The sequence below is a fragment of the Opisthocomus hoazin genome, chromosome 12 (genome assembly GCF_030867145.1).
Source record: "Opisthocomus hoazin isolate bOpiHoa1 chromosome 12, bOpiHoa1.hap1, whole genome shotgun sequence".
NCBI lineage: Eukaryota > Metazoa > Chordata > Aves > Opisthocomiformes > Opisthocomidae > Opisthocomus > Opisthocomus hoazin.
Window position 1 is genome coordinate 7625096 of NC_134425.1, and position 14870 is coordinate 7639965.

Consider the following 14870-nt stretch of genomic DNA (forward strand, 5'->3'; position numbering starts at 1 on the left):
CACGGACCGCAGTGCTGGCGCTTGGGTCCTCAAAGAACTGACAAGTCTAATGAGAACTCTTTTTTTCTTTCCTTTTTTTTTTTTTCCTTTTTTCTTTTTTTTTTTGTCTTTTTTTTTTCTTTTTTTCTTTTTCTTTTTTTTTTTAATATACATACCCTTTGGAAATTTCTGCTAAACCAGTAGCCAATTTCACTTTAAAAACGACTAGATGCAAACAACTTCAAGAGCAGATTTTTGAGCAGAAGAGACCCAAAAGTCAAAAGGCTGAGTTAGGAAATTCAAAGGTGTTAAAAGGTGTTTCACATCACATGAGATGAAGCACATACAGATCTTTACTAACAGAAGCTTAAAAGCTGAGACCCACTCAGAAGCTTAGATACTGTGACATCTCAGGTTAAGTGCTACACCACTAAAATTCCTCCCTGAGCAATCTGGAGAGTTGTGATTAGTAATAATGCGAACCAATCAATTTTTCATGGCTGATCTTCAAAGGAAATTGCAAGAGGAAGAAAAAAGCTGCTTTGCAACAGACTAAGACTGAGTAGAACACTACAGACAGAATTGGACAGTATCACTCTCTGACTTATCCTGAAGCTGGGAGTTACGTATGGCATCCATTTGCAAAGCAGGTCTGTGAGAGGACAGCGAAAATAAACCATAGCCTGTTCTCCCAGGAGAAGAAGAAAGAAAGAAAGCAAACCATCTCCTATGAAATATATAAAGTTTGGTCACATGAGCAGGACCCGAACATAATATCTACACAATCTGTAATCCCTTCAATCTGAGCTAGGAAACATGAAACAAACATAGCACAAGAATAAAACTAAACTACTTATTAAAAGCCTACGGTGTTTCTCCTCCTCCCACCTATTCTCTTTCCAAAAACATCTTCCTTCTGTCTGCGCTCATCTCATCTGCACTCTTCTTTCATTTAATTTCAGACAGTTGCCTTTTTTTTTCCCCGGTCCATTCAAAGCTGTAACACAGAAGTGTTTGAAGCAGGGAAAGAAAGGAAGATAGATTAGCTCTGGCTGCAGTTAACAACCACCTCGATGCGCCAGACAAAGAGGCCATGCCAGGAGGAGGAGGGAGCACAGAGCTATCGGGAGAACTCAGGAGAGTGCCTGTGACAGACTCCTTTCGGAGCTCTTCAAAGGGTGCTGGGCTGAACGCTCATGCTCATCACACAGCTTAAATCCCAGGACTGGCCTAATAAAAGCAGAGGGGGAGAAAGACTCCTGATGTACTCACTAGCTCTGATTTTTGCAGGATTTGCAATTTTAGGTGGGTAGCACAGCAGTCAACCTGCAGCTCGATCTATGGGTTCCCGGGAAGCGTGTGCTAGGCTGAGGGTCAGAGTTCCAAGCAGGTGAAGGCTGTCGGAGCAGTCACCTGCTACCACACACAGCTTTACTTACCCAGAAACTTTTTTTAGAGGACTGGCCAGAACATTGGCCAACCATAGTAATTAAATAATCCCTGACTGCAGTGACTTTGCCTTTGGGCCATCGTCACTCTTGGCCTGCCAACATAATACATTTTCCTTCCCCAGGATCACCTTTCACCAAAATGAAAAACCTGCCCATATGTCATGTGCAGCACAAACAATCCAAAACATATTAGCAGCCCAGGGCAACCCTGATAAACATGACATAAGAGAATCCACTTGGGATATTCATAGCATGCCACTGACCTATTGGGGAATGCAGAGAAGGCAGGGGAAGCTCCAGTGGGCACTTGCGTTTGGAAAGCTGTCGGTCTTATCGCCGAGAGACTGCAAGCCCCGAGTCCTCTGTTTTTAGAAACACAAGCCCCAGAGAGCGGTACAAGAGTTTGGGCATCTGGAAGGACCCCTGCCAGTACAGGCATCCATGGAAACAAAAAGTAATACAGACGAAGGGTGACAGCTTACGCCATAACATCATCACAGCCACAGCCTCCCTAAGAGGTGTCTGTTCTGGCAGCCAGCTTAGTTTGCTATTTGTTGATCTGGATTTCACTACAGACACAGTTTAAGTGTTCCCCACACACACTGGGTGTTGCCAGGGGAATCAGTAGGTTCCTGCAGGTGACACACAGACTTTGAAGTTATCCAGTCCAAGGAAGAGGACACATGGCCCCTTTTACTGCGAATTTCTCTAACCACAGTTCAGCTGTTCAAGCACAAGTTCGGCTGTAGAAGAAATTCTCTAACATTAACATGAATTATAATATTAACATGAATGAAAACTTGAAACATTAACACGCAAGTAAGGAGCTGGACAACACTAAGCGGCTCTCAGAGCCTCTAATTTAATATGGTGAACAGAAAGATTTCAATTAATTTAGTGCGTTTTCTACCCACCAGTTTAATACTTGTAGCATTCAGGAGGCACTGACTGGCATCAGTAACACTATCAGAGTCCAGAACACATTAGAGAATATTGACACAGAAGTTTGATTCACTTTTAAGTGCAGGACAAAAATATCACTTTCCACTAGAGACTGTCTCCTTTAAAACCTGCCCAGACTTTGGGTCATCTGCCAACATTTTTAAAACCATGATTTGCTGTTTTCCTTTAGCGTGCAACAGCTGTGTTCTGTTACTCAACTACACTAGAAAAAGGGTCAAAGATGTTCTTGGTGCTATGATAACAGCCACACAGATGAGCTTTCTAATCTGCACATTTAGTCTTCTGTGCAAAAAGTGAGATATTACAGTGATTACTAACTAATTGCTGTTACATTTTTATCAATCTAAGAACTGCTTTTTTCCCCCAAAAAAAGTATGTGTTGTGTAGGAGTTAGGTGAACAATAAAATGTCCTCAGCCGAAGATACTGTTAAGAATTCTTATTTGCTAGACTTTCAATAATTAAAATCTATCTAAATAAATTACTCCCTGCTGCCCTAAGTTAATTATGTAAAAAAGATATCATTGATGGTGACTCTCTTGTTTTGATGATGATATTGAGTCAGATACCTAAAAGAACAATTAAATTCAATGCTAAGCAACTTATTTATGTTTGGCTCACTACTGTTATTAATAAGAACATTATTTTAGTGGCTGCCCGCTGAGAGCTCAACTCCTGGATAGCAGTTGTTTCATAATTAATGTTTTCTTCCTACTGGCATGTTCTTCAACTGTATTTCTTCATATTCTCAGGTTTTCAAAGTATAGTAATAGTATTTAGTGCATCAGAAAGCCTTTGTTCAAGAAGCGTTTGAGCATCCCAGGAATCGGCATCATAACAGCACTATCTTGCATTTTTGTTAAAAACTACCAGCCCTTCTACCCCTAACATTCTGTGATTCTGTAATTCTACAATGGTTTTCCATCACTGGTTTCAGAGTTTAAACAACATTCAAAATATTTACCTATATTTTACAGATAAGGAAATTGAGGCACAAAAAGAAGCAATTTACCTAAGACTTATCCTAGTAACCCAGCAGCAGAACCAGGAGCAGAACTCACTTCTGCATTAATGCTTTCAGGTCTGAAAAAAATCGGGATGAATAGGACTGGAAGGGAACCCAAACCAGTGAGCTACAACATGTACCAGCCACGGTTCTGCCTGAGAAACCACCCTATATTCTCACAGGTTGTGATTTCTCAAGCAGGGGTGTGGACGCTGGCAAGGCAGTCTGAGGAGAGTTGCACCAACTTTGTAGTATCGCTGGTCCTTCACTATACACACCCTGTGGGTTTCACCCTCCAGAATTACCATTGTCTAAGCTGTAAAAGAGCACAAAGCTGCTCCACACCTATAACCTGCACGACAACAATAACAGATTCCCATTTTCACTGGGCAAACACTAAAAAAACCCACATTATTTTAAGGTATGGAGTGAAGTAAGAGTTCTTTGTGTAGGAAATTCTATGGGAATTGAGACCTGGCATAGCAAATGTTTAAAATCTGGACAGACTGAGGAAGAACATGCCCATTCGTGAATTTGTTTATAACTGTGTGTCAGCTGCATGATGAAACCAAAACCGTCAGTGCTTAGTGAGTCAGCATCCAAGCCAGCATCAGGACTGAGAGAGTTCATAGTGTTTACGGAAAACATCTAAAGTCAAAGGGAAGGGAATAAATACATCATGTGTTTAATGTAGCATCTGGGTGCGTGAAGATTTAGAAGCCACCAGATGAAGCAAAGTCAGATGCTGTGCCTTTTTAATGCAAACATTTTTAAAGGCAGAAGCAGCTAGGCCAGGAGGGAAAAAACCAAAAATTAGCCTTCCGCAAGTTCCTGATCCAGAATCTAAGGGGAACAGTATCTTGGATCCACCTGTCCTGCCTCCAGTTCGGAGTATGTGCTTATGCATGCATTTGCAAGTCACCTCTGCAGCAAGTGAAAGAATTATGTTGAAAATTGGTACTATGTATTTAGAAAAAAAATAAAAACATGGGACAAAACTTTGACAAAATCCTCCATCATGGCAGCTGGACTTCATTTAACTCCTTGAAAGTGTACACTCAGACTTGCATTTGACTTCAGTGTAGCCACATGCTCCTGACTTACAGCAGAGTCCAAATTTCACCCACCGTGTCTTGTACTCTTTAAAGTTCACAACCATTACTTTATTGGGCCTTACATTATTTAGAAATAATTAATGTAGAAATGTAATAGTTTGCCCAAAGACATTGTGCAACTCAGTAGCAGAGTTGGCTGTCAAAGTCAACAAAGTTGTTTTGGGTTGTTTTACTGCACTTCTATTATAAGCTTCCACTCTGCGGTCCACCTTTTGTGTTACTACTTTTCATTCATTTATACAGGAGAAAAACAAGCTTTTCCCAAATAACTTTTATTTTATATTCCTCTTCAAGATATTCAGAGGATTTGCCTCCCAGCAAACAATGGAGCCATCATTTTGTAAAAGCTATTTGAGCATTCATTCACTAATACAGGTCCACTGTACCACAGAAAGTGGTCGACAAATAGAGGCTCCACCCTAATACAAGTAAATCTGAACAAGCCATAAAACTTCTACAAACATGCGAAGGGAGAACACCTAACTGAAAGACACTGACCTCATCCAGCTCTTGCTGAAGCCAGCGGAGCAGCGCTGCCTATCACTGCACAGGCACTGAGCCTAGCGCAGACCTGTCTTTTCTAGCTCTGTCTCGGGCAATCCCAAGAGCCCTGGAGAAGACAAATGGATTTTCTTTTTTTTTTTTTTTTGGTGGGCAAGAACAAAACAGAAACCACTGGCAACAACATCCCGTCTTCTGTAATATGCCCGAGGCTCACTGTACAAATAAGCTTTCCATTTTCATCTTCCTAATGCTATTTTTAGAACACACTGGCAGTGCCAGATGTCTCTTTCAAACGCTGGACTCTCTAGAACTGGGGTCAGATTTATAACCATGAGCTTGCTGGCCACAGATGTTGAAGATGACAAGCCTGTGGGAAAAGCCCCCCATTGTTAAGATGACATTGTTCAAAAAGCTGTTTAAAATAGTTACTCACAGCATCTTGAGTATTTCAACATAACAGCCAAGGATCCTGTCTGCCTGGGCGCTCAGCTCAATGCTCATGGTGCTGCAGGTAGGACTGACCATCAAGCAGTCAATCAGGTTGGGCTCACTGTCATTGCCAACGTTGGCCGTCATCTTCTGATTAGCTGTGTTGTTGCGCTCCACTTCCACGTGGATCTCATTTGAAGTGACAATAACTGGTTTGAGTCGGGATTCAGTCAAGGTGGCCTCCTGAGAGACAAGGTCAGGACTTGTGTGAAGAAGGCGGAGGGGGAGATTAGGCTTTCGGTCACACTGCTGCTGGCAGCCATTCCGAATTTCCTTCAGGCTTGGCGAATTGTCTCGACTGGATTTTAAAAATAAAGAAATAATTTCAACAGACAGACATAACAGCAGAGAGCAGGAGAGAGGGCACAACACTGAGAAGCCAAGATATTTCCCACTGCATTTCACCCCAGGCCACCAAACTGCTTTCTTCTGTGTAACCAGATTACTGAAATCAATTAAAATCCTTAAAAGGCTCCCATAGGACTCCTCTGCAGCCCCTCTCCTACAAAGATTCAAGCTTTTCATTACTCTGAATGACATGTCGGTTTAGTATAAAGGTGAACTTTCCCATCCAAGTTGTGCAAAGCTGTAACAGAATCCATGCCCAAGTATGTATCTGGCAACAGTACATGCCCAGACATTTGTCTGCAGCCCTCTCGTCTGGAATTTCTGTTGGATACTAAGCAGCCCCTGTCCGTGCTCTACCATGAGGAAAGTCAGATAGGCATAAACAAACAGGAAATATAGCAGAGGGGAACCCTCAGTGTCTACTGGAAACTGGCTCGTGTGTCAAGAACTGCGGCATCTATTTTGTTGGAAGTCAGGTATCAAATTTTCCACAATAATGGAGACAGCATTGTGAAACCAGCTCAGCTTCAAAGCTGTAGATACACAGGGATTTACACACAACCCCTTCTTTTAAGATCTCACCCTTCCCTTTGCCTTAGGTGTAACACACACTTCATGTGTCAGAAAGGGAGTAAAACAGACACTGGGTAGTGGCTAATTCTCAGAGACTCTTGTCGAGCGCTCTCATCTTCTGTTGGCCTCAAAATGCTGGTTATGGCTGCAGTCTGCCTTAGAGGAATATCTCAACTGTGGCCAAGATCAGCATGCAGCTGGCTGTTGAGCGTCATCCTGCAAGTTACTGCAGCTTGCAGTCCTTCTGTACCGGGAACTGCCGAGCTCCGTGCATCACCAGCACTGCTCCCATTTTCAAGCATGGGAGCCAAAGATGTGCAGTAACAGACTGCCATGCCCACTGCCTCAAAACACGCCATAGTGAGTACAAGTGAATGAACATTCAGCAACTTTCAGGTTTTCAAACACACAGAGTGTAACAAATACAGTCATACGTCTACAAAAACACGCATGTGATTGACCAGAACTCCCACATGTAATGCCAGCAATAAGTGGAGTGAGAACAAAGACACGCTCTCACACACCCGCACCCATGCTCACACCGATCTTGTTCACAGACGCCATGGGTTTGGAAGTGGGTAACATGCGGTCAGCTGGGAATTCATACTGACCTGTTGATAAATTCCTCGTAACACGAATAAATGGCTGCTAAGCAGACAGCTACGAGATTTGGCAGGACCCTGGGATGGGGGCATTGTCCAGTTGGACCATGCATGCTGAAAAACAAAAATCAAGATGACATCATTGTGAGGAAGATTTCTGTGGGCAAAAACAGTCAGACAAAATGCCGTGCCAGAACCGGACAGACCACCTTGGGGAATCTTCAGAAGGGCCATAACAGAGAGCAATTTTAACCCTGTAAATCCCTACCCAATGAATAAGGCTAAGCTGCATCCCCAGTTTATTCAATGTGGTACCTCTACAGACTCCCCAAAATCTCACACATGACTGAGCATTATGTGGTCTAAAGTTAACAGGAATCTCTCTGCAGAGGCTCTGAGTCTAAATGTATAAAAAGCATGTACGCACAGCAAAGTCAATTTGCTTCTAGTGTGCAACTAGGCAGAAAACTCCAGCCATATTTGAGAAATAGCTTTAAAAAAACAAAATAAACCCCCCCAAAAAACCCCTTCAGCAATATTGCCTCATGGACTCTTCTACTTTATTTGCTGTTTGCCAGTACCAAAAAGCACCAGCTACTCTTAACAGCCAGTAGAGATGAGCAGGGCTGGGAGAAGTAACACAGCGAAGCATGTACACGGGACTATAAATACGCCATGAATGAAATGTAACTAACCTATGAATAAACTTCTTCACCACCTCCATTCCAGCATTCAGCTCATTCAAAGCCAGAATATACTCCTGAGTAAACAGTCGCAACCGAGGGCACTTCCCAAAATCCTGTCCAAAAAGGGAGAGACTCAGTGAAGATGGCGAAACATGCCTGCAATGTACGTTGAAACTATGGGTTTTCAAAAGAAATCAACTCAAACACAACCAAATTCACTTTGTTATTGTGCCAACAGCTTCAAGAGCACAGTATTGCTGCATGCTGAAGTAACATTCTTCCCACTAACGACGTGCTTTCCAATTCTTTCTCGCCCATGCCCACCTTGAAACAAGACATGTTTAATAAAAAAAAAAATCCTACCTGCGCTTTCTTTTGCACACTTTGCTTTATAGCTTTAATTTGAAATACATTCTTTGTTGTTTTGCATTTTTGCTTCCACTCATATCTGCAGTTTTTTAGAAACACAACTCAAAAAAAATACTTTATTTCCATGTTTGACATCGAATCTCTTCTGGTTTTCAGAGAAAATCTTTTTGACATGCAATCAGTAAGTGATCAAGTATAAAACCAGAGATCAGTTCTTTCTCCATGGATTTTACTCCAGCTACAATGTGAATTTGACAAGTGCACTGAACAGCGAGGTTCTTCAATTCCTGCAGTCGGAAAGGCACCTGCTAACTGAAATCCTGCATCTCCTCACATCACCTACTATTTTTAGATGGGAAAGGAGTTAAAACCTGCTATCTGGTGAGTGTTCTTCCACAGCACATTTCTTCACATTTACACAGGAGTAACCTTATTACACAGGTGTTACAGAACTACAAAGCTAAATTTGCAAGAGGTGAACCAGGCCCACTGAGGACAAACAAGTCCTCCCAATTATCCCTCCAGCAGCTGGCTGTGGAACAAGAGTCATCCTGAAAAAATAAATGGCAACTGAAATTTTAAAGAAATGCCACAAGTGGTAACAAACTGGTGGTCTGTAAAAGGCAAGATACACTCCTAAAGCACTGAAACCTTCTGTTACTTATTTTGGCTTCAGGCACTTCAACAGCACAACCTACATTAACATCTCATAGGTTTTACAGCCAGAGACAATTACCAAAAATGTGAATACTTGAATCCTTCAAGTCCAAGTGTCACTCTTGGCTAGTACTGAATGGCTACCTGGTAACTTCACCCAAAGGGACTGTGGGCAATTCCACTGTTGGTATGACAATTAAAATCAACAAACTTCTAACAACTCCTTCTGACAGGTGCAAATACACTTGGTTCGAGGGCATGAGACCGTGTGTGCTTCGTGTATCATTCGATGCCATTTAATTTCATCAATACTCCTTGCAGGATAGCTTTTGCAGTTGCAATTTGTTTATGAAATTTTTCAACCCGTGTAGGTGTCCTAACTGAAGTTAGCATGAAGTCCAAGAGATCATAAAAAGGACGTCAGTGCTGACCGCTCTAAAGTAAAATATCTCTCTAAAGATAATATGACTCCCTGTCACCATACCAGGTACAGAATAATACACACTATCAATGCTGTTTGCTCCCCCACCAAAAAAAACCCAGTAATGCTTATATTCAAACATCAGGGCTGAGCCTACAAACAGCCGAAATCCAAAGGTACTGAGAGGTTGCTGAGCACTCCCCAGACAACTCAGCATACAACAGTCTCCAGTCCCGCACATAACCAGTAGTATCAGCACTGCAAAAAGCTGTCCTTGTTCTTTGGAGATTTCAAAACGGTAGATAAATGAAGCACTGTTTCCCCATTTTACACGTGGGAAACTGTAGAACAAAACTTGCCGTGAACTTAGCAAAGACCACAGAGCAAATTAGCGGCAAAGGTGGGAACAGAGAGCTAGGTCTCCTGCCCTAAGCACACTGAAATGCATGGGGCCTCCTGAGGTTATGAAGTTCACTGCCAACAACACTGTCCCCAAAAGGGTAACTTTATTTACATGCACGCGCGCGCACACACACACACATTCTCTAAAAGGCTATTCAGTACAGAAGTCCCTGGAGAGCAGTAAAGTGCCCAAATCCACTCCAATTAATATATGACACCGTAAATTTTCTGACTACACACTGCGGTACAGACATGTTGATTTTCAATCTGCAAATGTTAAGTATGGTAAATATACCCAATTCTCTGAAGCTAACCAAATACAAGCATTACACTATGCATGTCGATTTTATTTCAGACCCCTCAAGAGCTCAGGATGCTTTAAAAAAACAGTCCGGAATCCAAGAATAACATTTACAGAATATTTCATTGAACGCTACAGAATATTCAAAAATGTTTACATGTCTGCAGAGTGCAGGCACAGAGCCAGGAATATGACCTTTTTGCCATTTTGGGCTTTCTACCTAGTTCTGCAAACTCAAGGAGTTAAATAATAATACTGTTGTAAAAACAAGAAATATGAACTATTGGGTTTTCTATTGGGTTCATGCTATACACAGCAGGACAGTGGATAGTCTCTAAAATTATATCAGTTAGTGAAAAGAAGTTGATTGTGTAGTTACAGAGGTGTGAGGTCCATCCTTGAGATCACAGCCAAGACAACTGCCTTAAATATTTTGTCGTATTTATTTGTTATCCTGCCACAGCACTGTGAAGTACAATTTCTTTATGTAACTTAAAAATCATGGCAGGAAACATCACGTGCCACAAAGGACGGAGGGTTGGCAAACGCCCAGGCCTCTCTTAGGAAAGGAATATGGATCATGTAAGAACATCTTCAGAGTTGGGGGGGGTGAAATCTGGTATATGGGGTAGAGAGAGCAAAGCTGGCAGGGCAGTCTCCTAGCATTTATTTCAATCACTAGCAAGGAATCGATCAGCAATGAGAAGAGAGAAAGTAGCCCAGGAGAGAATAGTCATAAACTGACAGAGTACATGTTTCCTGGAACAAGAAGGAAGAAGAGGAACAGAAAAGTATAAGGAAATCCAGGAAATTTAGGTAAGAACTAATTGGACATGAGTCTAAAGAAAAACGGAAATCCAGAGACCTGGGGATGTCTTAAAGAAAAAATGTTGAGGGCCTCAGCTTAAAATCTACAAAGTCCCTATTCTGATGTTGCCATTTAATTGATTTTAAACCATTATAACTACAAGGATGGCATGTGGTGAGTAAATAAGGAGCCAAGAGCCAGGTGGGAGAGCGCTGGAGCTGCATACGCTGGCACTGCTGCCAAGAGAAACGTTCCTCAAATCATGGCTTTGCTTAGATGCTTTTGAAAGTCCTGCTGAATGCTTGTTTTTGTGCATTTATAAAGCAATGTGCAATTACATGCAGCATTCACAGTGTCGGGGGTTAGATTTAGATACCACAGTGCTTTGTGCATTACAGGCAACAGAGCAACTACTAATTACGAAAGGTATCACAGTAAAACTTCTGCAAACTGACCAAGCTCTTGTAACACATGCACTCACCATGTTGTGTTTGAGAATCCTCTGTACCACCGGTGTGAACACTTCTATCACAACCATGGACCGCGGGCGCTCTCGGCAGTGCTGTAATGAGCAACAAGTCATTTTGTGAGCTGCAGAAATTATGAAGATGGGTCTCCTCTGTCTGCACATGGATTATCCAAAGATTAGTCAGATCCAAGGGCTAAATTAATCTTTCCTGGGATTAGGGTACTCGTGACACTGCTCTCTCCTATATATTTGCTGATATCTAATAGAAGATTACCATGGGAGCTCATGAACCACACAAGTTCCTTTCCCTACTGCCTATCCTTCACAAAACTCACTGGAATATAGTATTTTAGGGACTTCTGCCCCTTTTATCAAATTTGGTTTAAACTTGCCAACAGTTTTAAAAGGGGCTGGGGACAGAAAGATACGTAGACACAGGCAGTGTAATGGCACAAACCTCCCTTCCTTGGGATCCAGGCTAAAAACCTGTGGTGTATCTTGGAGGGTACCAACAAGCCACTCTCCCCTCACAGGCTAAAACATACAATCGTAATGTATCAGTCAGAGTAATTTAGGTTGGGAAGGACCTTTGGAGGTCATCTGGTCCAACCCCCCACCCAAGGCAGGGCCAATTTTGAAGATGCATTAGCTTTCTCATTAGCCTTGTCCATTTCAGTTATGAGTATCTCTGAGGAGCAGAAGTCCATAACCTGTTTCCACTCACACACATTTAGAGACAATTAGGTGTCCACCTCTGATGGAGACTAAAGGCAAAAAAAAAACAGGAATAAAAGTGCCTTTGAGTCTGAGGCTAGATATAACCCTAAGACTGGCTTATAAAAATGCAACACTCAGGAGTTTCTGAAACTTAACTTCTGTAGGAAGAAGCTGCTGCTGAATAACTCTGGATGGGAATTATAAGCAGCACCCAGAACATTTGGTAAATGTATACCCAGTAATCAGTAAGCAAATTTAAGCAGACTTGGAACCGAAACACAACCAAGCCTAGAGGAAAAGTAGTACTAATTTTCAAATCCAGAAGCTCTGCAATCCAAGTAGTCAGAAGTTTACGGAAAAGATGCAAAATGCAGCACAAGCATGGAATTACCAGGAAAGAGGATGGGTCCTTATGATCCTCCCACTGCCATTACCCAATGACATAATACTATTAGGGCTGAGTTATGCATCACATTACCAGCTCATCCGAACACAGTGACTCCAATGATTTTTGCATTAGCTAAACAGAACATGCAGTAGGACACCTCTTGTACCCAGACTGGGCTGTGGGAGTCTGAAGATTTTCACTCTTACAGAGTATCAGGACTATGCAGTCTGATGTACTATGGATATGAATCTATTTATCATAATAGCACCATTAACTGTTCCAGTATCACTGGCTGCTGACCAAAAACTGAAATCAATTTGGGCATGAAGTAAGGAATTAAAAGAAAAAACAACCACCCCCTCTGAGAACTACACTCACATACAACTACGAGATTTCAGAAAGCAAAGCTGTTCCAATACCTTGCAGAAGAATTCACAGAGGTCAGGAGGAGGATGGTTGTTTTCCAGCAGAGGTGCAATTGCCTTTAAAAAGAAAGAGAGAAAGGGAGAGAGAAATTTAATTAGAGGATGGCAACTGGAGTAAACATTTTGAAAGGAAATATTTTTCTTGTGGGGGAAACAAGCTCACTTTTTTGAAAGGACAAAAGCCTCAACAGAGAAAAACAGAGGTGGGCTGTGTGTTTATTTTACGCATAAACTCAAGCACACCTCTGCTATGAACCCTCTGGAAAATTTTGCTTTTGACTACATCAGTGTAAATACAAAAAATACAGCAAAGGAGTACAATTTTTATAATGGTTTAAATGAAAATGGGATCAGACCAATCTGGCTCACTGTCCCAGGTATAACACATCCTTAAAAGAAAAAACGGAAAACCACCACAGACACACACACACACATCCTTTCTAAAAGAGTTCAAGCTCTTCTTGTGAGAAATAACTCACTAAAAGTAACATAGCACTGCTCTTACCTTGGAGGAGCCCATTCATCAAAACTAAGCATCTAACTTTGTGAAAGTTGAGACCAACCATTCCTCCTCTGTTGCTACTCAAACCACTGTGCTTATGCTCAGTAAATACATTAGAGGTCATACCTGCCACTGAGGGTGTAATGAACTTATGTTCTTGTTACTTCCTTCGTAAATTAGAACCTGGTACTAGAACAATGTATTCTCTCTACGCGATGGTGCCTTCGGGCTTTTCCAATCTTGTGCTAAAGGGATTCCCAGTACCCATTTAAAAGTAAGACTCTAAACACAGCAGCTAGGACATTTTGTATTAAGCAACTGAACACCAGATATTTTATCTGGATGGCATCTGGAGCTTTATTACAGCAGCCTGCTTTGCTTTTTTGCTCTGCCTCTCATCTCCTTACGGATTTCAGCCCCGGCAAGTCTGCTTGCAATGACTTGCAATCACAATAGCCACTTTCACACATTAACAGGTCAAGATTAATGTGAATTTTAACAATGGAATGCAAGCACATCTGCAAAGATGTGTTTTGGTTACACACAACATTTATGAAGTTTCTGTTCATGTGCCCCATCCTTCTGCATCTGTTCAGTCCTCCTCTGGTGGTGGTCCTGCAACAGTGGACTGATGAAGAATGTGACACTATTCAGCGAGACTAGGATATCCTCGCTCACCGTCCAACACTTGAGCTCAAGGTGTTCCTTGAATCCATCTTTCGGAGTGTTTGCTATAGGGCCTGCCAAACCACAGCAGCCATGCACTCCAAAATCACCAAGTGTTCACAGCTGTCCGGTAGCTGTCAGAGGATCACTGCTTCAGAGGTGTAACTGCCTAAATGTCAGCCTAAGAAAAAAGAGCTTTATTGCTTCCACCCAGTCCTTACTGCATGTAGGAAATAATCACAATAGACACTGTCAAGCAGGTCATGGGTCTGCCTGTATGGTCAGTGTGGAAGAGCGACAGCATGAAAGCACCTTGTATTTTCTTTATGCGCACTGTGGCTAAAAGCTGAAGTCTCACGTTTCCCAGTTACAGCAACACGTGCTTCCCCTTCCTTACCGGGAAGGGATCAGTTGTAATACTGATCTGCTCCAGCATCATCTCCAGAAGGAAAGCTGGTTCCATCTGCATGGCAAATCTCTGTGTACTTTTCAGACACTACATAAACACATAGTATTAACAATACTTCCTAAAAATAGCACAGGTTAGCTGTGTAGCAGCAGTGAGCTCTGAACGCCCAGGAACTGCCATCTCCTTAACGGTTCAGGCACAATCTACAGAAGGGCAGGACTTGAACTGATGAAGCCATCGCCCAGAACTTCTGAATAACAGGCTGAAAGGCCATTCGGAGGCTACCTGGTCCAACTACCCTGCTCACAGCACGGCCACCTTACATCTTTTATTAAAAAAATCCTTCCTCCAAAACAACCAATTGTAACTGGAGGCCTGAATTACCCTTGGCACTAGAGTAAAATGAAAACTACAGCACATCTCCAAAAAAAGTAAATGCAACTTCAGAAACTTGTCTCAGAGATGATTCCAGCTAAAATGGTACGTTAAGCCGCAGTAGAACACAGTTCATACCTACTGGCAGCTACAGGCCACTTTGTCATTTTGCAGAAAGAGTCACAGAGACGTGATACGATCAAGTGGTGGTCAGCTTCCAGATTAGACTGCTGGGAAAATCTGGAA

General features: G+C 42.2%; 1 protein-coding gene across 2 annotated transcripts in view; it reads right to left on the minus strand.

Moving 5' to 3' along the window:
- The window catches only part of CMIP (c-Maf inducing protein), a 137382-nt gene that overhangs the window by 20088 nt on the left and 102424 nt on the right, over positions 1-14870 (minus strand). For both annotated transcript variants that reach the window (XM_075433571.1, XM_075433572.1), the window contains 5 exons: positions 12667-12729; positions 11155-11235; positions 7725-7828; positions 7039-7143; positions 5451-5804 (listed from right to left, as the gene is read on the minus strand). In XM_075433571.1, coding sequence (XP_075289686.1) covers positions 5451-5804; positions 7039-7143; positions 7725-7828; positions 11155-11235; positions 12667-12729 — 707 coding nt within the window. The remainder of the gene's footprint in view (positions 1-5450; positions 5805-7038; positions 7144-7724; positions 7829-11154; positions 11236-12666; positions 12730-14870) is intronic.